Source organism: Bufo bufo, chromosome 3, assembly GCF_905171765.1.
Source record: "Bufo bufo chromosome 3, aBufBuf1.1, whole genome shotgun sequence".
Taxonomy (NCBI): domain Eukaryota; kingdom Metazoa; phylum Chordata; class Amphibia; order Anura; family Bufonidae; genus Bufo; species Bufo bufo.
In genome coordinates, this window is record NC_053391.1 from 645806741 (window position 1) to 645832872 (window position 26132).

Consider the following 26132-nt stretch of genomic DNA (forward strand, 5'->3'; position numbering starts at 1 on the left):
AGGTAAATGGCCCTGAGCTCCAGAATATTGATCTGTAGGGAGCCCTACCGTATAGACCACTGACCCTGGGCAGTGAGAGATCCGAAGACTGCCCCTCAACCTGCCAGGCTGGCATCTGTGGAGATCACCTGCCAACGGAGGGGAAGGAAGGATCTGCCGAGGGAGACGGTTAGCGGGTTCAGCCACCAAGTCCCGGCGGACCTGAGGGGACAGACAGATCGGGTGATCGAGGCCTGACGGAGACTTGTTCCACCGGGCAAGGATTGAGAGCTGAAGGGACTGGGTGTGGAATTGGGAGTAAGGAATTGCCTCAAAGGCGGCAACCATCCGGCCCAGGAGGCGCATGCACACCCTGATGGACAGAGGAGACGGCTCACAAAGGCGAGTCACCCCTGACTGGAGAGCCACTACCTTGTCCTGAGGAAGGCACACCCGGCCAAGGCGAGTGTCGAGGATCATGCCTAGGAATTCCAAGGGAGGACTTGGAGCCATGCACCAGCCAGCTGAACTGGGACAGCATGGACAGGGTGATGTGGAGGCTGGACAGGTTGTCCTCCCAGGACAGAGCCTTCACCAGAAGACCGTCCAGGTAGGGTATTATGGCAACTCCCCTGGCACGGAGAAGTGCGACAAGGGGAGCCAACACCTTGGTAAAGACCCTCGGGGAAGACGCCAGGCCGAAGGGCAACGCCGCGAACTGAAAACGCAGAGAACCTACCGCGAAGCAAAGGCACCTCTGATGAGACTGAGCTATGCGGACATGCAGGTAGGTGTCTTGGATGTCCATGGACGACAGAAACTCGCCCACCTCGAGGGAAGCAATCAACGACCTGAGGGACTCCATGCGAAAGTGGCGGACACGGACAAAGTAATTGAGCGCCTTGAGATCCAAAATGGGGCGAAGGGAACCGTCCTTCTTGGGAACGGTGAAGAGGTTCGAGTAAAACCCCCTGAAAACGTTCCGAGATCGGGACGGAAACAATTACTCCATGCAAGTGAAGTGAATGAATGGACTGAAAAATAGCGGCTGCCTGGGAGGGGGACCTGGGCGGTGACGACTGGAAGAACCGAATCGTGGGAAGGGCGGAGAATGCTATCTTGTATCCGGAGGACACAACCTCCAGAACCCAGGCGTCGTCCACGCTTGCGCTCCATTAGCCCTGAAAGGAGAGCAACCGACCCCCTCACTCGAGGGGGCAACTCGAGTGGGGGAAACCAGCCATGCAGATAACTGCTTTGCAGACTGGGGTTTGGAAGGCTTAGGGCCGTGCCAGGAGGGCTTGGCCTTGAAGAAAGGCCGAACCGTCTTTGTGTCCTGACGGGAAGAGGAATCCCGAAAGGAGCGAAAGCGCTGAGATCGCGATGCAGAAATAGGACGGTGGTGGCGGGGGCGGTTTTGGGTCCGGAGAGAACTTTTCCCATCCGTAGCCTCCTCAAAGCTTTTCCCGAAAAACCTACCACCCAGGAAGGGAAGAGATATGAGCGCCTTTTCAGAGGCGGCATCCGCTGCCTAGGCACGAAGCCAAACAGTGCGGCGGATAGCCACAGAGTTGGCAGCCACCCTGCTAGAGCGGCGTCAATTCCAGGGAAGCATCACAAAAGGTACCAGGATGCCTAGAGAAAATGAGAAGCAAGGAGATGGAGCTCCCCCGAGTAGAATCCGGGGGGTAAGGCCCGAACAAGCTGTTTGGCCCATACCACACAGGCCGTAGCCACCTATGAGGCAGCAAAGGCGGGACGGATAGCGGAACCCACTGCAACAAATGCAGACTTGGAAATGAGTCTATCTTCTTGTCCAACGGATCAGACAATGCCGCGTCGGCCAAAGGAAGGGTGGTAGCCTTAGCAAGTTGGGCCACTTGCGGGTCTACCTGAGGAGGGACAGATCACATAGTAATGGACTCCTTGGAAAAGGGAAAGAGGACGTCCGAGCTCTTGGCGGGCTGAAGACGCCTATCCGGATGACGCCACTCCTTGGCCAGGAGTGCGTCCAGATCCGCATGGTTAGGAAAAACCAAAGAGGAGCGCATGGAACAGTGGAAAGATTCCTGAGCCGAAAAGTAGGAGTCTTCCTGCACGTGGACAGCATCCCTAACTGCCCTGATGAGATCCTGCATGGCCGCAGACAGAACTGTGCTCTGCTCCGATTCGGAATCAGAGTCAGAGGTGTCCCCCCGAGGCGGCGGAAGGTGCGGCAGAGAAGGATTCAGCGCCAGCCTCAGACATATCTTGAGAGTGACCTGAGGATGCCGAGGAGGAGCGGGACATGGTTGTGACAACCCTAGGTCGTTTGCGGGACCTGGTGTCTAACGGTAGCATGCCCCTTCCGCCGAGGAGTCCCTGGGAGGGACCGAGGCGGCTGCAATTTGGGCAGGCAAGCGGTCCAGCGATTCAAACATGGATTGGGAGAGTCGGGCAGGGTTCCCTATGGCTTGGAACAGGGAGGCAGCCCATTCAGGAGGAACAGACCCAGAAGGGGTAGTCAGGGCTTCCTGAGAGGGTCTGGGGGCAAGGTACTGCGCACAAACAGGCTCAGGTTGACCGCAGGGCAACTTTTTATTACAACAAGCGCACATATAATACCTGGCGACCCGAGGGGGTGCTGGGGATGGGAGTCTTCTCTGGAAGAGGACATGAGGACTAATTGGGAGCCTGAAAAAAAGGAAAACCCAGCCAGAGGCTGTCCTACTGGATCCCAGGTGCTGAGTCCCCAAAGAGGTGCTGCAGCAGTCGCAGGAGTGCGCCAGGAAGGCTGCAGGGAGATCTGGAGAGCGTCCCTCAGGAGTGCTGATGGAGACCCAGAATAAAACCAAGCAAAAAGACAAAAACTCCACCCACAGCGAAAAGCCAGCGCAAAATTGGGATAGGAGGGAAGGGAGACCCCTCCCAAGAGCCGAGGGAAGTGGGGAGGGGACAAGGAAAAAGCTCGGGAAGTGGGAAGGATGCGGCCATAGCAAAGAAATGGTGCGGCCGGGAAAGGAGCGCCGTCGGCGGGACACCGGGGGCCCTCAGGAAATAAACAGGTGAGGGGAAGTGTCTCCTGGGGAGAAGCGACGCAAATTCATCACAGATGTGGGATTGCCGGCATGCCACTGCGGATGCAGTAAAGGGGGACTGGGTGACCGTCGAGGAACTCAGTACGCGCCTGTAGGGGGTGCAACTAAAGTAGATACCCACGATGGAGCCCCATCCTGCAGCAGGCAGAAACCTGCAGAAGAGAAGAAAAAAAACAGAAAAAAAACAGCAAGACCTGCTCTAAAAAACAGAGCAAGTCATGTCTGCCTCCTACGGACACTAGACTAAAACTGGTTAGTTTAGTGTGCAGAGGGTATAGCCCATCTGGGTGGGGCTAACACTTTTCCTTTCTAGTGTCAGCTGGGCATATACCCATGGTGCTGTGTCCCCCAATGCCATCCACAAGAAATACAAGTTAAGCCTTATTCACACATCCGTGTCTGTGCTCAAATCCGTGAGAGGGTGGTCAGTGATGCATCCGTGAAGATGTCCGTGATTGATCAGTGTTGGGTCCGTGTCTGTTTTTTTCTGTCCGCGTGCCATCTGTATTAGGCTACATGCACACGACAGTGTTGTGTTTTGTGGTGCGCAAAACACGGTTGGCGTCCGTGCGTGTTCCGCAATTTTCGGAACGGCACGGACAGCCTTTAATATAACTGCGCGGACAAGAATAGAACATGTTATATATTTTTTGCAGGGCCACGGAACGGAGCAACGGATGCGGACAGCACACGGAGTGCTGCCAGCATCTTTTGCAGCCCCATTGAAGTGAAAACGGCCGTGTGCATGAGGCCTTATACTGACACTGAACTGTCTCTTCCTAATGATCCATGAAACACGGATGCAACACGGATGGCATCCGTAGCTTTCACGGACACAGACTATAATGGGAGTGATGGATCAATGAACATGGACAAAATAGAGCATGCTTCCGTGCTAAAAACACGGACCATGCTAAAACACTGATGTCTGAATACACACATTAAAATGAATGGAGACGTGTGCTGCCCATGGAGAACACGTACAGGACACGTCCATGAAACACTGACGTGTGAAGGAGACTTTAGGAAGAAGAAAGAAGATCAAAAAAGAGTTGCCACGAGTTTGTTGTTCTCTGTCCTGCCAGAGTTACTCAAGTTCAACTTTTTGTGCAGATTTAAAATACAACTGCATAAAAAAGAACTCAGAAGATTAAAATGCCAAAATAAAAATAATAATGAAGAAAAAAAAAAATGAACATACTGTAATCATATCTCCACTGAGAATGTCAAGAACCTTTCCTCGGTATGTCATGGTATCAGATCCCTTAATAAGACAGCCTTCACCTTTCCTCCAAGAGTAGGGTGCCATCAAACCTAGGCACTTAAATGAATCCTGGATATCAAGCATAAGCACACCAAGCTCGTTTTCTAAAACAAAAAAGAAAAGAAAAAAAGAGAGAATTATGTCACTTTAGAGCAGTTCCCAGAGCTCAGACAGTTCCAACATACATGGAATTACTGCAGTTTCAGCACCACGAGGATTAGGGTTAAAAAAAAAAAAAAAATATATATATATATATATATATCAGTCAATATTGTAACTTGAGGGACCACTGTATTCTGCGTTGACCTCATACAGCCATCATGATCATCCAAGTGCAGTGCGCTAGAACATGCGCCGGTAAACGTCAATAATTGGCATCGCAGGAGATTTACATCAGATATTTGTGTTAGGGGCTCATGATCGTACAAAGTAAAATACCATAATGAAAGTAGGATGGTATAAAATGGCAAGTCGGTTGTGGTGTGCCGGAACAGACGATGAGGTAGGCCTGAGAAAGAAGAGGGCTTACCAAGGAAAAAAAAAGAAGAAAAAGGAAAATAATGTTATAATGTGGTGTGGTGGGAGGGTCATTCAACGCTGACCTCGAGCGGTATGGAGCCAGGTAAGGGGTGTCCCTTAAAAAGACAAGGAGTAAATAACGAGCCCCTCCCACAATCACAGGCCAGCTGGCCTTAATACTTGTGTTAGGGGCTCATGATAGTACAGAGTAAAATACCATAATGAACATAGGATGGTATAAAATGGCAAGTCGGGTGTGGTGTGCCAGAACAGACTATGAGGTAGGCCTGAGAAAGAAGAGGGCAAAAATTAAATATCAAATTTATTACAAACGACCAATACAAATACACATATCAACCAGACATGTCTTTGAATGCATTTCTTAATTCTTGTACTGGGTTTGGTATGTAGCGTGAGTAAGCAGATGATTTCCAGCGCCCCAGTGCTTTAATAACATGAACTGGAATGTTAACACTGGAGGCTGCTCCTATGCGGAAGGAGAGACCCGAGTAGTTAGCTGGGTTGAGGCCCAGCTGAGTGAGTAAAGACCTGACGTAGGTCATGAAGGTCGTAGTGGTGAGTACCGAACCTCATAAAATGAATAATGGTTGTGATGGTAATGAGTTATGATGCTGTATGTATGCATCGAGAATCTTGACGGGGCACCACCTATTGTGCGTAGGATAGTATGCTACTTCTACTCGTGCCTGCTGACTGGTCTTGGAATGAGGCAGAGTCAGGATGTAATGATCCATGTGTTTTGTTAAGTGGGAACAGAGTATAATAGGAGTAGATTGTGTGGTGTTGGTCGCAGTGAATTCTCTAGGCCTTAGGAATCCATAGAAAGCTATGTAGATAGCTGCCTTGATGACAGAATGCGTGTTTATTTCAAAAGGTCTTAAAATCAAGCAGGTTAGACAATGCGTTGAAAATATGGTTGTCTATAGGTAGCCTCTGATGTACGTGTGGGTTCAGATCTCTGAATGCCCCTGAGGATAGTCTTAATCTGGTGAGAGGCCATGAAACTAGTGTTGTTTGGTTGTAGGGTTAGCATATGATGTTGAATGCATGTTAAATAAAGTTTAATGGTGTTGTATGACATCTTAAGTTTAAGGTGGCAAAAAGAAGCGAAACCCAACAATGATGTCAAGACAAATGGTTGCACGATGTCATGTTCCAAAAGTAATCTTTTGAATAAGGTAAAGGCCCTGTCGTATGTTTTGTGCGTATTTTTAGACAGTGCCAAATGGGACAGTGCTCTGCTATGATGCATAATGGCGTCTAGTCCATTACTAGTTGCTGGAAAGTTGGAGTTGGCGTGGCTGTGAGCACGGCTGACAGGAGTGCTTGATGGAATGCCTGGAATTTAAAACGAGACAAACTGTCAGCAGCTGTGTTACATATACCTGGAACATGGAAACAATGCAGGAAGAAATGACAAGCAGCCAACCAAGTGAGTTTCCTCAGAAATCTTATGATCGTAAGAGATTTGGAACGACCTTTGTTGATGATATGACAGGTTGCCTGGTTATCTGAGTAGCAACGTACTGACAAGTCTGCCCATAAATGACCCCACGCCACGGCAGCTGCAGCGATGGGATAGATCTCGAAGAGAGCTGAGATAGTGGAAAAACCCTCCACATCCTGAACTGCTGTAGGCCAGCTGCCCCAAAGCCATTCGTTCCCAAAAATTGCTGCAAAACCTGTGGTAGATGCCGCATCTGACCAAATGGTAGGTGATGAGTCAGTCAATTGAGGGAGGAACATACTTTTACCATTCCAAGTGGTTAAAAATTTCTTCCACATGCGCAAGTCTGCCGTAGCTTGGGTATCTAAGGACAACATGTTTGTGTCGTGTAGGAAGAGTGGAAATAGATACAGGAGTCGTGATATGAAGGAGCGGCCTTGAGGTATGATACGCATGGCAAAATTTAGAGAACCCAGCAGGGACTGTAGCTCTTTACGGTTGCAAGTACTGAGCTGGAGGTAGTGGTTGATGTTGGTAAGAATGTTCCCTATCTTGTCGTGTGGCAGGCTTGCTTGCATCGTGATTGAGTCTAATTGAGTACCCAGGAATGTGATGATCACGTCTGGCCCCTCGGTCTTCTTTGGGGAGACTGGGACACCTAGTTGCTCAAATAGATTGATGGTAGCTGTGAGGCTACTGGGACGGGAAGTGTTCTCCTCGACCAGTAAGAAATCGTCCAGAAAGGAGAAAAGACCCCAGGGGTGCGGAGAGTGAGAGGGGGCAGTGCCCACCCAATGTATCCACGAACGGCACCCCGAGAGATAACTCGGCACAAGCTCCCGAGTACAATGACAAGACAACAAAAGTAAAAACTTTTGTTGTCTTGCCAAGAAATCGTCCAGGTAGTGTAATACAGTAGGGCATCTGGCTATGTTCAATAGTAACCAGCACAATGCCTCGGCAAATGTGTCGAAAATAGCAGGGCTACTTTTGGACCCAAAAGTTAAGCGGGAGAAAAAAAAAGGAGATTTTTTGTGAAAATCACCTGTAAAATCTTTTTCTCGACTTTTCCATTGGGGGACACAGACCATGGGTATAGCTTAGAGGTATTACTAGGAGGGACACTATGCAAATACAAAAGAGCTCCTCCTCCTCGGGCTATACCCCCCCGACTCCACCAGGAGAAACTCAGGCGTTGCAAAAGCAGTAGGAGAAGGAGAAGAAAAAATAATGGAAGCCATCGGACCAAAGCCCATGAGGTCCAACCACAAACAGAAACTGAACTGAAAACCCCTCCTGCAACAGGCAGAATGGGTGGGAGCTGTGTCCCCCAATGGAAAAAAATCTCCTTTTCTCAGAGTTTTTTCCATTGGGGGACACAGACCATGGGACGTCCTAAAGCAGGGAGAAAAATCAGCACCCCCAGGAGGAACGTCCAACGGTCAAACAGGAACCACAGCCTGTAAAACCCTGCGACCAAAGACAGCATCAGCCGAAGCCAGGGAATGCAACTGATAAAACTTTGTAAAGGTATGTAAGGACGACCAGGTGGCCGCCTTACACAGCTGAGACGCAGAGGCACGATTGCGCCTTGCCCAAGAAGCCCCCACCGCCCTAGTGGAGTGAGCGGTAATCCGAGCCAGACCCCTACGAGGCCCCTCGGGAATCACAAAGAGGGAATCTGAACGGCGGACGGAAGCGGTGGCCGTGAGATACACTTTTAAGGCCCGGACGACATCCAGCGAATGCAGAGCGCGTTCCTTGGGGTTTGCCGGAGAAGGGCAAAAGGAGGGCAGGACAAGATCCTCGTTAAGATGGAAAGGAGAGACCACCTTGGGCAGAAAGGAGGGCACCGGACGTAGCACAACCTTATCCTGGTGAAAAAACAGAAAAGGCTCCTGACAGGAAAGAGCGGCCAACTCCGACACCCGTCTGATGGAAGTTATGGCCACAAGGAAGACCACTTTCCAGGTGAGAAAAGTCAGGGAGACCTCTCTCAGAGGTTCGAAGGGGGCAGTCTGAAGAGCGCGCAGGACCAAATTGAGATCCCAAGGAGGCAAAGGGGGAACATACGGAGGAGCCGAATGTGCCACCCCCTGAAGGAAAGTTCTCACAGGATCCATAAGAGCAAGGGATTTCTGAAAAAAGACGGCCAGCGCCGAAACCTGACCTTTTAGGGAACTCAGCGACAGTCCCATCTCCAGTCCAGACTGAAGAAAAGACAGCATCATCGGGATGGAAAAGCGAAGGGGAGGGAACCCCAAGTTCTCACAAAAAGTCAGGAAGGCCTTTCAGGTATGAAAGTAAATCCGGGAGGAAGCCGGCTTCATCGCACTAATCATGGTTCTAATTACGGAATCAGAGAACCCCCTCTTCTTCAGGATGGCGGTTTCAACAGCCACGCCGTAAATTCCGATGGAAGAGCGGGCCCTGAGACAGTAGGTCCTTTCTGTCAGGAAGAGGGCATGGGGTGTCCGCCAGCATCCGAGCCACGTCTGAGAACCACGCTCCGCTTCGATCTTGCGTAGAACCTTCGGTAGTAGAGGAAGCGGAGGGAAGACATAGAGGAGACCGAAGTCCTGCCATGGAGACACCAGCGCGTCCACCCCGTACGCCTTCGGATCCCGGGCGCGAGCCAGGAACACCGGGAGCTTCTTGTTGAGCCTGGACGCCTTCAAGTCCACATCCGGACGGCCCCATCTGCGGCAGATTTCGTCGAAGACATCTGGATGCAGAGACCACTCGCCTGGATCCACCTTGTTGCGGCTTAGAAAGTCTGCTGTCCAGTTGTCCACTCCTGGAAAGTAAACTGCTGATAACACTGGGACGTGCGACTCCGCCCACGTCCGAATTCTCGTCACCTCCTGCATCACCATCCGGCTGCGGGTCCCGCCCTGATGGTTGATGTAGGCCACAGGCGTGGCATTGTCCGATTGAATTCTCACCGGGAGGCCCGCAAGGAGAGGAGTCCAACGGGAGAGAGAGTGGAAAATCGCCCTCAGCTCCAGAATATTCATCGGAAGGCGAGATTCTGCCGCCGACCAAACCCCTTGAACCGTGCGAGACTGGAGAACGCCGCCCCAACCCAGGAGGCTGGCATCGGTGGTGGCGATCGTCCAGGAGAACGGGAGAAAGGATCTCCCCGACCTCAGATTCATCGGGGACTGCCAAGGAAGAGCTGCCCGAACTCGCTGAGAAAAGCGGATGCGATCATCCAGACCCCGAGAGGTCTTGTCCCAGAGAGAAAGGATCTCCTGTTGCAACAAGCGAGTGTGAAACTGGGCATACGGAATGGCCTCGAAAGAGGCCACCATAAGACCCAGGACCCGCATGCATTCCCGTATGGAGAGGAACTGGGAGCGCAGCAGATGCGACACTGCCCCCTGGATCTGGGAGGACTTGGAGACTGGCAGGAACACTCTGGCGGACGAGGTGTCCAAAATCATCCCCAGGAAGCAGAGCTTCTGGGATGGGAGGAGAGAGGACTTGAAATTGATTATCCCGCCGAACTGTTCCAGAGTCTGAACAGTGATCCGGACGCTGTCCTCGGCCTGCGGAAGTGAGGGGGCCTTTATCAGGATATCGTCCAGATAGGGCAGCAAAGGAATGCCCCTGGTACGAAGAAGCGCCATGATCGGTGCCAGGATCTTGGTAAAGACGCGAGGGGCGGTTGCTAACCCGAAAGGAAGGGCGACAAACTGATAGTGTCGACCTCCAATGGCGAAGCGCAGGAACCGATTCTGCAATCTGAACATGCAGATAAGCATCCTGGATGTCCACGGACGAGAGGAACACCCCTGGAAGAAGAGAAACAATAATGGAGCGGAGGGATTCCATTCGAAACCTCCGCACCCGTAGAGACTTGTTGAGTAGTTTTAGGTCCAGGACCGGACGCACCGACCCCTCCTTCTTTGGGACCATGAACAGGTTTGAATAGAAACCTGTGCCCTGTTGCTCTGGGGGAACCGGGGTAATAACCCCCTGGTCCAGAAGGGAGGAAACTGCCATTAAGAGGTCCGAGGCTCTGGTCGGATCCCCCGGAACGCGAGGGGAGAAAAAACGTTCCGGCGGTCTGGACGCGAACTATATCTTGTAACCAGACGTTACAATCTCTAGAGCCCATGCGTCCTGAACATGAGCCCTCCAAACCTGCTGATAAGAGAGCAGACGGCCCCCCACCACGAGCGGTGTGGGCGCCCCTTCATGCGGAAGACTGCTTGGGAGCCTCAGGGCGGGCCGACTGTGCCCTCGGGCGCCAGGAAGGCTGGGGCTTGAAGGAGGGCTTCTTTCGGGAATCCTGTGACCCCCCAGCGGAGGAAGCAGATGATGTCCTGTTAGAAGAGAAGCAGCGAAAGGACTGGTACCGAGAACCGGAAGTCCTAGGCAGAAAGGGCGCTTAGATCTGGGCTGGGGAAGATGAGTGCTCTTGCCCCCAGTAGCGGCAGAGATGAACTCATCCAGTTGGGCCCCAAAAAGTCTGGAACCCTCAAAGGGGAGGTCAGCAAGGGAACACTTGGAGGAAGCGTCGGCGTCCCATACCTTCAACCAGACCTCCCTGCGCTGAATGACCGAGAGGGCTGAAATGCGGGTAAAGAGGGAACCAATGTCCATGGAAGCCTCGCATAGGAATCTGGAAGCCTGAGACATCTGGAGGACCAAATCCAGTGTGTCAGCAGACGCATCTTGTGCCGCCAGGTCCTGGTGATGGCGCTGCAACCACACCGAGAGAGCTCTGGCCACCCATGCTGAGGCAAAGGCAGGTCGCAGGGACGTGCCCGCCAGTGAGAAAATGGATTTGGCCAGAGAATCTAGGCGCCTGTCCACAGCGTCCTGCAGAGAGGAGCCGTCCAGGACTGGGAGGGCCGTGTTCTTGCCTAACCTGGCCACCGGGGGATCCACCTTAGGGGGAGAAGACCATTTCTCCACGCTATCCGCCGGAAAAGGATAGAGAGTATCCATGCGTTTGGTGGCAGAAAACTTTTGATTAGGACGGTCACAGGCCCTGGATATGACCGCAGAAAATTCCTCATGGACTGGAAAGGCAGCAGCCTCCGGTTTTTTGGGAGGAAATAAAAAAATATTACCGAAACTTCCGGCAACTACATCACGCAACCATGCCTGTTTTGCGGACTGCAAACCTCGGATCCACAAAACACAGACACTGGCCACGTGCATCCTGCATTTTCACCTTCCACAGGTCCCGAACTATTTAACAAATGCCTATTCTTGCGCACAAAACGGACAAGAATCGGACATCTATTTTTTTGCTGGACTGTGGAACAGACATACAGATGCAGACATGGTGTGCTGTCTGCATCTTTTGTGGCCCCATTGAAATTACCGTATTTTTGTTCCGCATCTGATCCACGTTTTCTGCAGATTGGATGCGGAACAAAAATACGATCGTCTGAATGGGGCCTTACAGAGTAATTATCCACACATATATTTATGTATCTACTAGTAACTTGTAAATGAAATTACCCAAACATTCCTGGATTACATATATTGTTCCATCTTCAGCAACATGGAGGACTTTAGCTGAAAATTTCTTCTCCTCAGGCAACAAGGGCGGCAAGTACGGTTCAGCAACCATCGGCTCCACCGCTGCTTCTTCAGGCACTGCAATGTTACTTGGCTCACTTGTCAGTGTCTTGGCACACTCGGGATTTGATTCTCTTGCACGTTCTTCTACTGGATCTTGCTCTTGAAGACAACTCTTGGCAGACAGCGGTGTCCTTTTATCGTGAGCTTCTAGCAGGGGTAGCACGGGATTCAGCTTGTTCATCCTGTGAATGAAACATAGGATGCTGAAGCTGGCTATGCACATTAGAGGTGTATAAGCCGAACCCACAGATTTCAGCAGATTCAGTTGATGGCTAGTCACCATCTTTCACCTAGTTCCCTTGAGGGATCACTGATCACAAGATGGGCGACCTATTGGTAGCCCCACAGAATAAGCCTGACGTGTACCAATAAGAGATTAACAGAAGCCACAAAACTTAGTGGGACATTTCACCATGACTACTTCACATTCTCACATGTCCTGGGGTTTAGAATGAATGGAGTGGCTGGTCACGCATGCGCCGTTCTGTTCCATTCATTATCTACGGGACTGTCCGGGCTACTTCGAGCAGCTCCATAGAGAATGAATAGAGTTGGTAGAAAGTACGCTCGGCCTGTTGCCCTACCGGAACGTGATCGGTGCGGTCAGCCCAGTTAGTTGACACCTATCCAGTGGAAAGAGGATCACTTCAGTACTTGGCACAACCTCTTTCAAATAGAAGTGAATGGAGCAGTGGTCACACAAGCACATGACTAACCTATTCACACAGGCGACTCAAGACTCCCATTTTTAAGGCTAAGACTATATATATAGCACTACAAAAAAAAAATTGGGGTTCATTAGGTGGTGTTTTTGTCTTAGGCTCCTTTTCAAGATCACAGCATGCTGTAGCTCTTGCCGTTTTTTGTTTTAGGTGTTTTGACATCACCTTTTCTATAGGTGGAAGGACAAGAAACAAATGCAATTGGTCAAACACATTGAGTGGTATTTATTACCTATCTACGGCAATTTACTGTCGACTGCGGCAAAATATAGCTTCAAGTGGCATTGGAATGCCACCCTGGCAATTTTCCAAAAGGGTGCATGACGACGGGTCCAGCGCGTTTATCTTCATTTACGTCAGTTTTCTGGAGTAAAAGAACATGAAATCTATGGCAGCTCCAAGCTGCCGTGGATTTCAGTTTAGTCGCACAGACTGCCAGAGGATGTACCCAATTTATGAAGAGGTCTGGGCTCGCCATAATTTAGGCACATCCTTCGGCAGTGCAGGGGATATTAAGATTGGCGCAGAAAATAACCAGTCTTGATAAATCTCTCCCGCTGTTTTCAAAAACTGCCGGAAAAAGATGAAGGTGCTGTACAAAAAAAATTTGATTTTTGTAAAACCTACCAGTAAAATCCCTTTCTCGCTCTTCATTGGGGGACACAGAGACCGTGGGTATAGCTATGTCCTCTAGGAGGCGTTGACACTAGTAAAAGCTGTTAGCTCCTCCCCTGGCAGCTATACCCCCTCCAGCCTGGAGAGAGAGCTTCAGTTTGTGAGAAGCAGTAGGAGAAGCAAGTAAACCAACGAAAAACGTGGAACAGCAACAATGCTAAGAACCGAACCAGGTTCTAACCAGCAACAGCCACAACTGTGGCCGAACAATAATACTGGGTGAGTGCTGTGTCCCCCAATGAAGAGCGAGAAAGAGATTTTACTGGTAAGTTTTACAAAAATCTCCTTTTCTCGCCCATATTCATTGGGGGACACAGGAACCGTGGGACGTTCAAGAGCAGTCCACAGGGAGGGAAAACCACAGACCCATGGAGCGAGCGCCCCTGCAGACAACTAAGAACTGCTGCTTGCAAGACTATGCGGTCCAAGGCGGCACCCGCCGATGCATAAGTGAGCACCTGGCAGAATTTGGCGAATGTGCATAAGGAGAAGTAGCCGCCCTGCACAACTGTGCGGCCGAACCTTGAATCCTCCGAGCTCAAGAGCGCCCACCGCTCTGGTGGAGTGAGCCGTGACACCGAAGGGCGGAATCCTGCCCGGGTGCAGTATGCTTAAGCAAATGCAGACGTGCAATTGCCACCCTGGAGGCCGCCAATGCCTAGCGAGGATCGCCAGAGCCCTGACAACAGCCAAATGACCTAACTCTTTTTCCCTAGGGTGTGAAGGGAAGGGACACAGTGATGGAAGGACAGTTTCTTCATTGAAATGGAAACCAGAGACCACCGTCGGGAGAAAGGAATGAACGGGCCGGGGAACCGCTTATGCCTGTCAGAACTACAGGGTGGGCCATTTATATGGATACACCTTAATAAAATGGGATGATATTGGAAGCCTGTGCTAGCATTTCTCCTGCGGTGTTGCTATGAGTGTGTGAAGAGTGGGAGAAGAGGGTTGCATTGACAATCCAACACAATGGGCAGCACATTGAACACATTTTATAAGTGGTCAGAAACGTGTAAATAACTCATGAAAGAATAAAGTTACGTTAAAACCAAGCACACCATTGTTTTTCGTGTGAAATTCCCAATAAGTTTAATGTGTCACATGACCCTCTTCCTATTGAAAAAACAAAAGTTGGATTCAAAATGGCCGACTTCAAAATGGCCACCATGGTCACCACCCATCTTGAAAAGTTTCCCCCCTCACATATACTAATGTGCTACAAACAGGAAGTTAATATCACCAACCATTCCCATATTATTAAGGTGTATCCATATAAATGGCCCACCCTGTAGAAGGTTCTCTGCAAGAGAGCACCCCAACCAGGACAACCGTCTGATGGATGTGATAGCCACAAGAAAAAGACCACCTTCCAGGACAGGAGTCGGAGTTAGGAGCTACCAAGGTTTGCGGAGTGGCCGTGAACCCTGAGCCCAAGGAAAAAATGGCAGGGCGGAGCCCATTCCCCATCTGAGACTGGCACTACACAAAAGTAGCCACCGAAGAATCCGTCACCTGACGAAGGAACCGTGCAGGAGGAGCCAGAGTATGTAAAGGCTACTCCCGGACCCCTGTACCATAGGAGCCGCAGTGTGCCCTGCCAGCACAAACTGAGGGGCAGACTAGAGGAGTCCAGGAGAAGCCATTGCACCATACTGGCCCAGGGAAGGAGAGCTAAACGTAAACCCTCCACCTGGGAAGGGCGTTGAACAGGAACAACAGCCAAGCCAGCGTCAGGGTAGAACCCCTACCTGATGGAATGCCACACTGCAGCGACTGCGAACGCTAGTACCAGCGAAAACTCCGCACCAGCAAAGGAGAACGCGCTGCAAAGCTGAACCAGAGTGCCAGCACAACCACTTCCCACATCAGGAATGGTGGATAGAGAATATAGAGTCAGTGCAATACTCGACTCGCTGGAACGTAATCACAATATTACGTGCCATGGTGCATGCACTACACATTGTTGAAGACACATATTGGTTCAATGGAGGACCCTGGAGATAGGGGACGCTAGGACACATAAGTGGCGCTGGGCAACCCCGTGAGGAGAGAGGTGGTCATTCATGCCCCAAACAGACACCGAAGGAAAAGGAAACAACGTGGAAACAGCCACAGTATCCACTGGTGGAATACTATTAGAAGAAGAGTACAGGGCACCAGCGTGTATTGATACTCGCTACGCTCCACTTGTAGAAGAAGCTAATGCCTCTATAGCCCAGGCGTAGTTGAAGTGCAACATCCAAGATGTGTACTCATTCCCGACAGTAGTGGATCACTGTGGAAAGGGCAATGTTGCAATTATCCCACCAATGAAAGGGGGTAATGCTTAAGGCAAGCACTGCACTCAGTGGTAGTGCAAGTACCCCACCATTAAGGGTGGCAATGCAGTAATGCATCTAGCAGGAACTGAATCCAAGTAGAGAGAATACGCCCCTTACGGAAAGGGCAAGGCATATGGAGAGTCCTGTAACAATACCCCACCTACATAAGGGGGTAAGATATACAGTAAACACTGAAGCAGGGACAATGCCATAGCGTCACCTATGGAAGAGACTAATGCATACAGTCAGTACTGCCCCCAGTGGGAATGCAGTTCCGCCACCTACTAAGAGGGGGAACGCCGAATGCCGGCACTGAAACAGCTCTAGTGCGGTTAGACCCCATGGAGGGAGGTAATATCCAAGGGAGTACTGTATCCAGTAGTAGTGCAAATACTTTGCCTAAGGAAGGGGGTAATGCATACGACAAGTACTGCTGTCTACCTCGGACGCCACCTTGGAAGATTGCACTGGAATCACGGCAGAGACCGAACCACTGATCCCCCCCCCCCCCCTTCGGACCGAACCTCTCCAGGGAGAGGAGGGTGCGTCTGAGCGTGACCCTAGGGAGGAAGGGTGGGGTGTGGAGGTGACAGAGGAGGAAAATATCCTGGTCTTGCCCGTTGTGTGCAGTCTTAACTCTGAGAATCTTGTCCATGGCGGTCGCAGACTCGCTGGAGGGAGTTAACAACCAAACTACCCAGGGGTGGAATGGAAACTTCTAGAGGTTCACTCACCGGATTGCACAGGCGGTGCTTTATCAACCAAACGACCCCGGAGGGAGATTGGGAAGTCCGGAGAACCACCATTGGAGTGCGCAGGCGGTGCTTATCAACCAACCGACCCCGGAGGGTGATTGGGAAGTCCATAGGTCCATCAGTAGATTTCGCAGGTAGCGTTTTACAAACCAAACCACCCTGGAGGGTGATTTGGAAGGTCCAGAGGTCCACCTGTGGATTACGCAGGTAGTGCTTATCAACCAAACGACCCCGGAGGGTGATTGGGAAGGTCCAGAGGTCCACCAGTGGATTGCGCAGGTAGTGCTTATCAACCAAACGACCCGGAGAGTGATTGGGAAGGTCCAGGGGGGTCCACAGTGGATTGCGCAGGTAGTGCTTTAACACCAACGACCCCAGAGGGTGAGAACTGAGAGGTCCTCCTCTGTCTGTGTTAGGACACTGGCCCAGTCTGATACAGATGGGGCGGTCCTGCGGTAATAAGGTCTGAGGGGGCAGGACATGAAATGGACTTTATTATTTTTTTTTTATAAAACTGGGATGCCCAGAAAGGGGTTAAATTAGATTAAACACATTGCCTTGCGGATAGGCATAATCCTGCACCAGCCTCAAGAGATGGCTGGCCAGGAAGGGTTAATAGCCTTCAAAACCCAGGGCGGGGCTCTGAGGGCTACTGGGGGAGGGGGGAAGTAAGCCGGGAAGAATTAGAATTAGTGCCAGACCGGAATGCACCCCGCTCTACTGACAGGCCGGCCGGGGCACAGAGGGGGAAGTGCGCCGTCCGGGACGGAAAAAGGAAGGAAGGGATAGGCCCAAAGTGAAGCTGGGGCCTAAATTTAACGGCGCCTGGACACAGTGCTGGCACCAAACGATCCCACGGTTCTCTTCTGGAGCAGCACACTTAGCGCCTGCTCCCTGGAAGGGTGGATTATGGCGCTGGGGAGCGGGAACCTCCTCCGCTCCCCTCCGGAAGCGAGGTAAAAAGAAAAAAATTCAGAGCTCGGATGCCCGCTGTGCCTTACAGTGCCTGCAGGAGATAGTGGCAGTTAACCCCCTATGTGCCCGTGCAGTGTCGGCACAGAGGGAGGGGGGAGAAAAACCACTGGAGCTCCAGGGCTAGGATAAATGAAGCCAGGTGTCTGGCCCAGAGGGAGGGGGAAGGAGGGAGCCTGGTGAAAGGGGTTTTGAACACAAAAACTGGGTACGAGACAATTGCTTTTACCACTGAGCTACCAGCTATGTGCTCCTTTGCCAAATAGGGAGGGAGAGGGTTAACATACTCACCTATTCCCGTGTACTCACCTTATCTTCCTCCTCTTCTCTTCTCTTCACCCTCCCTAAGTGGGCCCATAATGGTACCTTCTCTAGCAGGGTTACCTCCTCAGCAGCTGGCACCGGAGTGGCAGGAGTCTGGTATGACGGGAGGGTCTTCTCTTTGGCGGACCTAGGTGACCCCTTGGCTGGCAGGAGCAGGGGAGCGAGGCTGCCCTGGTCCACCTTGTCTTCTGTGGGGGAGGCAGCAGTGCGGATGACCGGCACTGGCGCAACTCGACCCCGGGAGAACAGGGAGGCGAGGCGACCACTGTTGTCCCATCTGAAAAAGAAGGAAAAAAATAAGCTAAAATAAAAAATCTTCAGGAGATCCCTGCAGAGAGGGAGGTCTTGCCTCCTATTGACACTAGAAAAAACTGAAGCTCTCTCTCCAGGCTGGAGGGGGTATAGCTCCCAGGGGAGGAGCTAACAGCTTTTACTAGAGGACATAGCTATACCCACGGTTCCTGTGTCCCCCCAATGAATATGGGCGAGAAAACCACATGCAGTTATTCTGACATTTATATGCCCCCTCCGAAAAAAATAATAATAATAAAAAAAAAAACACACCACAAAACTGTGGCAATAAAACGTGAGTGGTTTTGCTATGCAGCAAACTACTGAAATGTGTAAAACCACCCATCTAGAAGTCTAGGTGCAGCCCCCTCCCGTCACCTCTCTCACAGCTCAGTAATTCAGGTATTCTCCCAGAGGTTCACCCCTTCCTGAGCCACCAGCAACTCCTTCTCACTCAAAATGGGCCCTTCCCAAACGGACCTCTCCCCGATAACCCCTCCCACAGGTTGCCCTAGCAACAGCCCACGTCTGTCAGTAGAAAATCTACGGTTGGAGAGGCGGAGCTTGTTCCATACGAATTTCAGGTGCCAAAATAATGCTGTATTCTCATGAGCAGAAAATACGTATCAAAGACAAACTGAAAGCAGATGGCATTAGGCTCCATTCAGACGTCTGCAAATGGGTCCGCATCCGTTCCGACATATCGTGCGGCCCCGAACTTCCGATCCGCGGCTCCACAAAAAAATAGAACATGTCAAATTCTTGTCCGCAATTGCAGATAAGAATAGGCAGTTCTATGGGGGTGCCGGCCAGGTGTATTGCGGATCCGCAATATACTACGGACGTGTGAATGGACTCCAAATCTGATCAAACGGTATCAAAAGGCACAAAAAACATTAAATAATAAAAATGAGCCCCAGCCGCTGATCTGATGGTCCCTGCTGGTCTCTGTATATTTACATGCGTCACTGATCAAATTTCATCAAGAAAACTAAAAAGTAGAATCATTGACACTCAATTAGGGGAAATATTTTTTTGGATGATCTATACAGATATGGTTCATACAAGACACACCTTAAAGGGGCCGTCCCATCTTGGACATTGGGGGCATATTGCTAGGCTATACCGCCAATGTCCAAACAAAAAAAAACTGTTACAGCACTCACCAGCATGAAATCATCTTGATTTCTTTATTAAAAGCAGACATGGTAGTAGGACGCGCGGTGCCCAGGAAGCAGCTGTTTCACGCTGATCAGTGCTTCCTCAAAGCCTGCATAACCCCCAGTGTCTGGTAGTTGCGGGTCCCAAAGGTTGGTCAATCCTTAGGCTGGGTTCACACTTGAGCGTTTTACAGCGCGTTCAAACGCGCTGTAAAACGCTAAACACATGAAAACCAATGCTTCCCTATGGCCCTGGTTCTCACTTGAGCGTTTTACAGCGCGTTTGAACGCGCTGAAAAACGCCCTACGCTCAAACAAGTTCTTGAGCTTCTTTGGGGCGTTTTGACGCGCGTTTGTGGCCATAGGACACTGCAGTCAATCACACAAACGCGCGTTTACTATTGCAAAAAACGTGCATAAAAACGCGCGACAAAAACGCGCATATCAAATACGCTCAGGTCTGAACCCAGCCTTAGAATGGAGCCTGCAAAGTGCAGGAGGGCGCACCCTTCCTCCATTCATTTCTATGGGACTGTCCCATTGAAATTAATGGTAAGCGCACCAAGCAAAGTGGGCCACCTCTCACTTCTATAGGGCTTACAGAAACAGCAGAGCGCTGGCTTTTTGGCAGTCCCATAGAAATGAATGGAGGGTGGTCATGCATGTGCGATGTGCCCTCCTGCATTCCATTGGGACCCACACCAATCAGACATTGGGGGCATACCCTAGCAACATGCCCCCAATGTCCAAGATGGGACAACACCTTTAAAGAGGACAACTAATGGCTTAGGAACAAAATGGCCAAAGGTATATTTATTTAACCCCTTAAGGACTCTGCCCTATTTCACCTTAAGGACTTGGCCATTTTTTTGCAAATCTGACCAGTGTCACTTTAAGTGCTGATAACTTTAAAATGCTTTGACTTATCCTGGCCATTCTGAGATTGTTTTTTCGTCACATATTGTACTTCATGACACTGGTAAAATTAAGTAAAAAAAAAAATCATTTTTATTTATAAAAAAAATACCAAATTTACATTTTTTTTTTTTTAAATTGCAAATTTCCAAGTTTCAATTTCTCTACTTCTATAATACATAGTAATACCTCCAAAAATAGTTACTACTTTACATTCCCCATATGTCTACTTCATTCATGTTTGGATCATTTTGGGAATGATATTTTATTTTTTGGGGATGTTACAAGGCTTAGAAGTTTAGAAGCAAATCTTGAAATTTTTCAGAAATTTTCAAAAACCAAATTTTTAGGGACCAGTTCAGGTCTGAAGTCACTTTGTGAGGCTTACATAATAGAAACCAGCCAAAAATGACCCCATTCTATAAACTACACCCCTCAAGGTATTCAAAACTGATTTTACAAACTTTGTTAACCCTTTAGGTGTTCCACAAGAATTAATGGAAAATAGAGATACAATTTCAAAATTTCACTTTTTTGGCAGATTTTCCATTTTAATAATTTTTTTCCAGTTACAAAGCAAGGGTTAACAGCCAAACCAAACTCAATATTTATGGCCCTGATTCTGTAGTTTACAGAAACACCCCATATGTGGTCGTAAACAGCTGTATGGGCACACGGCAGGGCGCAGAAGGAAAGGAATGCCATACGGTTTTTGGAAGGCAGATTTTGCTGGACTGGTTTTTTTGACACAATGTCCCATTTGAAGCCCCCCTGATGCACCCCTAGAGTAGAAACTCCAAAAAAGTGGCCCCATTTTAGAAACTACGGGATAGGGTGGCAGTATTGTTGGTACTAGTTTAGGGTACATATGATTTTTGGTTGCTCTATATTACACTTTTTGTGAGGCAAGATAACAAGAAATAGCTGTTTTGGCACCGTTTTTATTTTTTGTTATTTACAACATTCATCTGACAGGTTAGATCATGTGATGTTTTTATAGAGCCAGTCGATACGGACGCGGCGATACCTAATATGTATACTTTTTTTTTATTTATGCAAGTTTTACACAATAATATAATTTTTGAAAAAAAAAAATATAAATCATGTTCTAGTGTCTCCATATTCTGAGAGCCATAGTTTCTTTCCGTTTTTGGGGGATTATCTTAGGTAGGGTCTCATTTTTTGCGGGATGAGATGACGGTTTGATTGGCACTATTTTGGGTTGCATATGACTTTTTGATCACTTGCTATTACACTTTTTGTGATGTATTTGTTTATTTAGCACAGTTTTTATTTTTTACGGTGTTCATCTGAGGGGTTAGGTCATGTGATATTTTTATAGAGCCGGTCGATACGATAAGTTTTACACTATAACAGCTTTTTTTCAAACCAAAAAAAAAATGATGTTTTAGTGTCTCCATATTCTGAGCCATAGTTTTTTAATTTTTGGGGTGATTGTCTTGTGGGATGAGGTGACAGTTAGATTGGTACTATTTTGGTGGGCAAACGCCTTTTTGATCGCTTGCTGTTGTACTTTTTGTGATGTAAGGTGACAAAAAAATTGTTTATTTAGCACAGTTTATTTTTTACGGTGTTCATCTGTACGATACGGACGCGGCGATACCTAATATGTATACTCGCGCCCCCCCTATTTTTTACCAATTTAATTTTTTCACTTTATCTGGGGAAAATGACGGTTTTGTTTATTTTTACTTGAAACAAATTTTTTTGGGGGGAAAAATTTTTTGTCCCACTTTGGGGCTTGAACTTTGGGGGGTATATTCCTTTACAATGCATTCCAATACTTCTGTATTGGAATGCATTGGCTGTATGAGTAATACTCTGTGTATTACTCATACAGCCAATGCATTCCAATACAGGAGTAATACTGTGTGTATTACTCATACAGCTTCACATGACCCCCCCCTGGCATCCTGTTCGAATTAACCCCCGCGGCGCCGCAATCGCATTTAAACTTATGAGTCCTTAAGGATTCGGGAAATAGGGCGTACCGTTACGCCCTAAGTCCTTTGGGCGGTTAAAGGAGAACTCCATCGGGACTTATGCAAAATTACTGTGGTTTAATAAAGTAACACACAAAAGTCACACAGACATTGTGCAGATACTCAGAAAAGGTGGTTTCCAGCCAGTAGTTGCAGAGAGAGCAGAGTCTCTAGGTGTACCGGTAATGCCCCCCATTGCTCCTAGAGGCTCATTTGCATATCATCATATTTCTCAGCAATGCAGGCACATATGAACATGGGACCAACACGCATGTCTTCAGCTGTCAAGTGCACATGTAAAAGGTCAGTGTCACAGGTACCAATCTGCTGACAGATGCTCTTTAACCCCTAAACAATGTATATCACCTATTTGCTGGGGATACACTCACTGGAACCTCCACTAAACCCTGAGTCCCTAGTGTGAATAGAGCAGTAGTGCACATGCATGACCACAACTCCATTCACTGTCTATGGGATGGATGGGGATAGCTGAGCACTGTATTTGGCAGTTCCACTGACAGGGCAGTGGTCACACATGCACACTACCACATCGTTTCACCTAAAAGACTTCAAGTCCCCTTATCTGGCCTCAGCGGTTTAGTGTCCATTGGCCAAAGCCGCAGTGATCCAAAATTTAGGTAATCGCACGTTCAAAATGTCTCAAAACAAAGCTGAACATTCAGAAACGTTTGCCTATTCCAGATTTTTATCAGTTTTGGAAATAAGTCGGGTTACCCGTACACACCTTCTGTCTCTCAGCGCTAATCCTTTTTTCACCAAGACATCAGAGATATCAAGCATATTGTGAGCTTCATTTTTAAGTTTAATTCTAACTGGCAAAGGCCATACTGACGCATCGTCCTATAGAGGAAAACAAGAAAATGGAGACTTGTCTCATTTACGGAAACAACTTATCTATAAAATACCTCGACATGCAATCATTTCGCCTTTATACATTAATAGTCATTTCTGCTGAGGAGATAATAGAAGCTTTCACCACAGTGAACCAGGGGGTGCTACATACGTGGCAAAGTAAATGTACATGTGTGCAGTCACTCTATAACCTATTCATTTTCATAGAAAGGGACCGCACATGGGTGCTGACTGCCATGTATGAGCCTTCTCCTGATAGAAAGGACCCTTTACTTTTAATATGGAATCTGAGGGGTTAACCAGCCAGGATTGCCAGCTGCTGCAGGTGGTTGTCAGCTCCTGAGCCCACTTCATACACTCCCTGTATGAAGGGGTTAGGCTTGTTGTACTACTGTAAAGTGCAATTGTCTTTTTTTATTTTTTTTATTTAAAGGGGAACTACTCGAGAAACCCCTCGTCACAATTGCCTTTTTCATGCAAGGTCCCTTTCCAAGAACATGAATACTGGTCACAAAAGCTCACAAGTCTTCTATAGGTTTTCTTAACTCTACACTACGTGCAGAATTATTAGGCAAATGAGTATTTTGACCACATCATCCTCTTTATGCATGTTGTCTTACTCCAAGCTGTATAGGCTCGAAAGCCTACTACCAATTAAGCATATTAGGTGATGTGCATCTCTGTAATGAGAAGGGGTGTGGTCTAATGACATCAACACCCTATATTAGGTGTGCATAATTATTAGGCAACTTCCTTTCCTTTGGCAAAATGGGTCAAAAGAAGGACTTGACAGGCTCAGAAAAGTCAAAAATAGTGAGATATCTTGCAGAGGGATGCAGCACTCTTAAAATTGCAAAGCTTCTGAAGCGTGATCATCGAACAATCAAGCGTTTCATTCAAAATAGTCAACAGGGTCACAAGAAGAGTGTGGAAAAACCAAGGCGCAAAATAACTGCCCATGAACTGAGAAAAGTCAAGCGTGCAGCTGCCAAGATGCCACTTGCCACCAGTTTGGCCATATTTCAGAGCTGCAACATCACTGGAGTGCCCAAAAGCACAAGGTGTGCAATACTCAGAGACATGGCCAAGGTAAGAAAGGCTGAAAGACGACCACCACTGAACAAGACACACAAGCTGAAACGTCAAGACTGGGCCAAGAAATATCTCAAGACTGATTTTTCTAAGGTTTTATGGACTGATGAAATGAGAGTGAGTCTTGATGGCCAGATTGATGGGCCCGTGGCTGGATTGGTAAAGGGCAGAGAGCTCCAGTCCGACTCAGACGCCAGCAAGGTGGAGGTGGAGTACTGGTTTGGGCTGGTATCATCAAAGATGAGCTTGTGGGGCCTTTTCGGGTTGAGGATGGAGTCAAGCTCAACTCCCAGTCCTACTGCCAGTTTCTGGAAGACACCTTCTTCAAGCAGTGGTACAGGAAGAAGTCTGCATCCTTCAAGAAAAACATGATTTTCATGCAGGACAATGCTCCATCACACGCGTCCAAGTACTCCACAGCGTGGCTGGCAAGAAAGGGTATAAAAGAAGAAAATCTAATGACATGGCCTCCTTGTTCACCTGATCTGAACCCCATTGAGAACCTGTGGTCCATCATCAAATGTGAGATTTACAAGGAGGGAAAACAGTACACCTCTCTGAACAGTGTCTGGGAGGCTGTGGTTGCTGCTGCACACAATGTTGATGGTGAACAGATAAAACACTGACAGAATCCATGGATGGCAGGCTTTTGAGTGTCCTTGCAAAGAAAGGTGGCTATATTGGTCACTGATTTGTTTTTGTTTTGTTTTTGAATGTCAGAAATGTATATTTGTGAATGTTGAGATGTTATATTGGTTTCACTGGTAAAAATAAATAATTGAAATGGGTATATATTTGTTTTTTGTTAAGTTGCCTAATAATTATGCACAGTAATAGTCACCTGCACACACAGATATCCCCCTAAAATAGCTAAAACTAAAAACAAACTAAAAACTACTTCCAAAAATATTCAGCTTTGATATTAATGAGTTTTTTGGGTTCATTGAGAACATGGTTGTTGTTCAATAATAAAATTAATCCTCAAAAATACAACTTGCTTAATAATTCTGCACTCCCTGTATATTCAATTCAATTGATCTAACTTTTGTGACTTGTTTCTATGTCCACGTCAGCCGTGTTACTTGCCAGTTTTTCTTGCTTGTGCCATGGACAAATGCAGATTTAACTGACCCGAACTCCCAGCATCATAAGGATCTAGGAGTGCAGGTTCGGGTCAAAGTGATCAGCCCATAACACATGAAAGAAAACCTGACCGCATGGCTGGCACACGGACATGGAAATCCGCCCCAAAGGGGTTTGTGGGGCACATTACTACAGCACGTATGTGTAACAAATTGAAACCGTTCACAGCACTGACTTCAATTATCATTCGGACTGTGGCTTCGCTAAGATAACAGGAAAGAAAATCACAAGCTGTTGCAGTCCAGTTCTGACTTCCTCCAGCGGGCCTGCAAAACATAGAAAAAGCATCTAATTATTAGTTAAATACGGGTCGGTTCAAATCATGTCTTCGCTGAGCTTTCTGCAAGAGAAATACACATGAACACCTGAAACTGGTATTCAAAAATATTCCTCAGTATATCCATTCCTTTTAATGTAGCAGGGTCAAAAAAAAAAATAATTTGAAAATTAAACTCTGGACTTTCATCTACTTTCGGCCTGTGTGCATGTGGTTTCTATCTACACCAGGCTGAGGAATCACTTCTATGTTGTGCATGTGGTTTTCTGAACCCAATAAGCGATCACTTAGGCCTCTTTCACACGGGCGTTGCGGGAAAATGTGCGGGTGCGTTGCGGGAACACGCGCGATTTTTCCGCGCAAGTGCAAAACATTGTAATGCGTTTTGCACTCACGTGAGAAAAATCGTGCATGTTTGGTACCCAAACCCGAACTTCTTCACAGAAGTTTGGGCTTGGGATCGGTGTTCTGTAGATTGCTATTATTTTCCCTTATAACCATGTTATAAGGGAAAATAATACATTCTGAATACAGAATGCATAGTAAAATAGCGCTGGAGGGGTTAAAAAAAATGAAACATAATTTAACTCACCTTAATCCACTTGCTCGCGCAGCCGGCATCTCCTTCTGTCTCCTCCTTTGCTGATTGTAGGAACAGGACCTGTAGTGACGTCACTCCGGTCATCACATGGTCC

The 26132-nt window shown here is 48.3% G+C and overlaps 1 protein-coding gene across 1 annotated transcript in view; it reads right to left on the reverse strand.

Moving 5' to 3' along the window:
• RNF17 (ring finger protein 17) overlaps nt 1-26132 on the reverse strand; it is a 261161-nt gene that overhangs the window by 64160 nt on the left and 170869 nt on the right. Inside the window, exons 21-24 of the mRNA XM_040426246.1 lie at nt 25336-25426; nt 22798-22913; nt 11789-12093; nt 4258-4424 (exon numbers count right to left, since the gene is read on the reverse strand). Coding sequence (XP_040282180.1) covers nt 4258-4424; nt 11789-12093; nt 22798-22913; nt 25336-25426 — 679 coding nt within the window. The remainder of the gene's footprint in view (nt 1-4257; nt 4425-11788; nt 12094-22797; nt 22914-25335; nt 25427-26132) is intronic.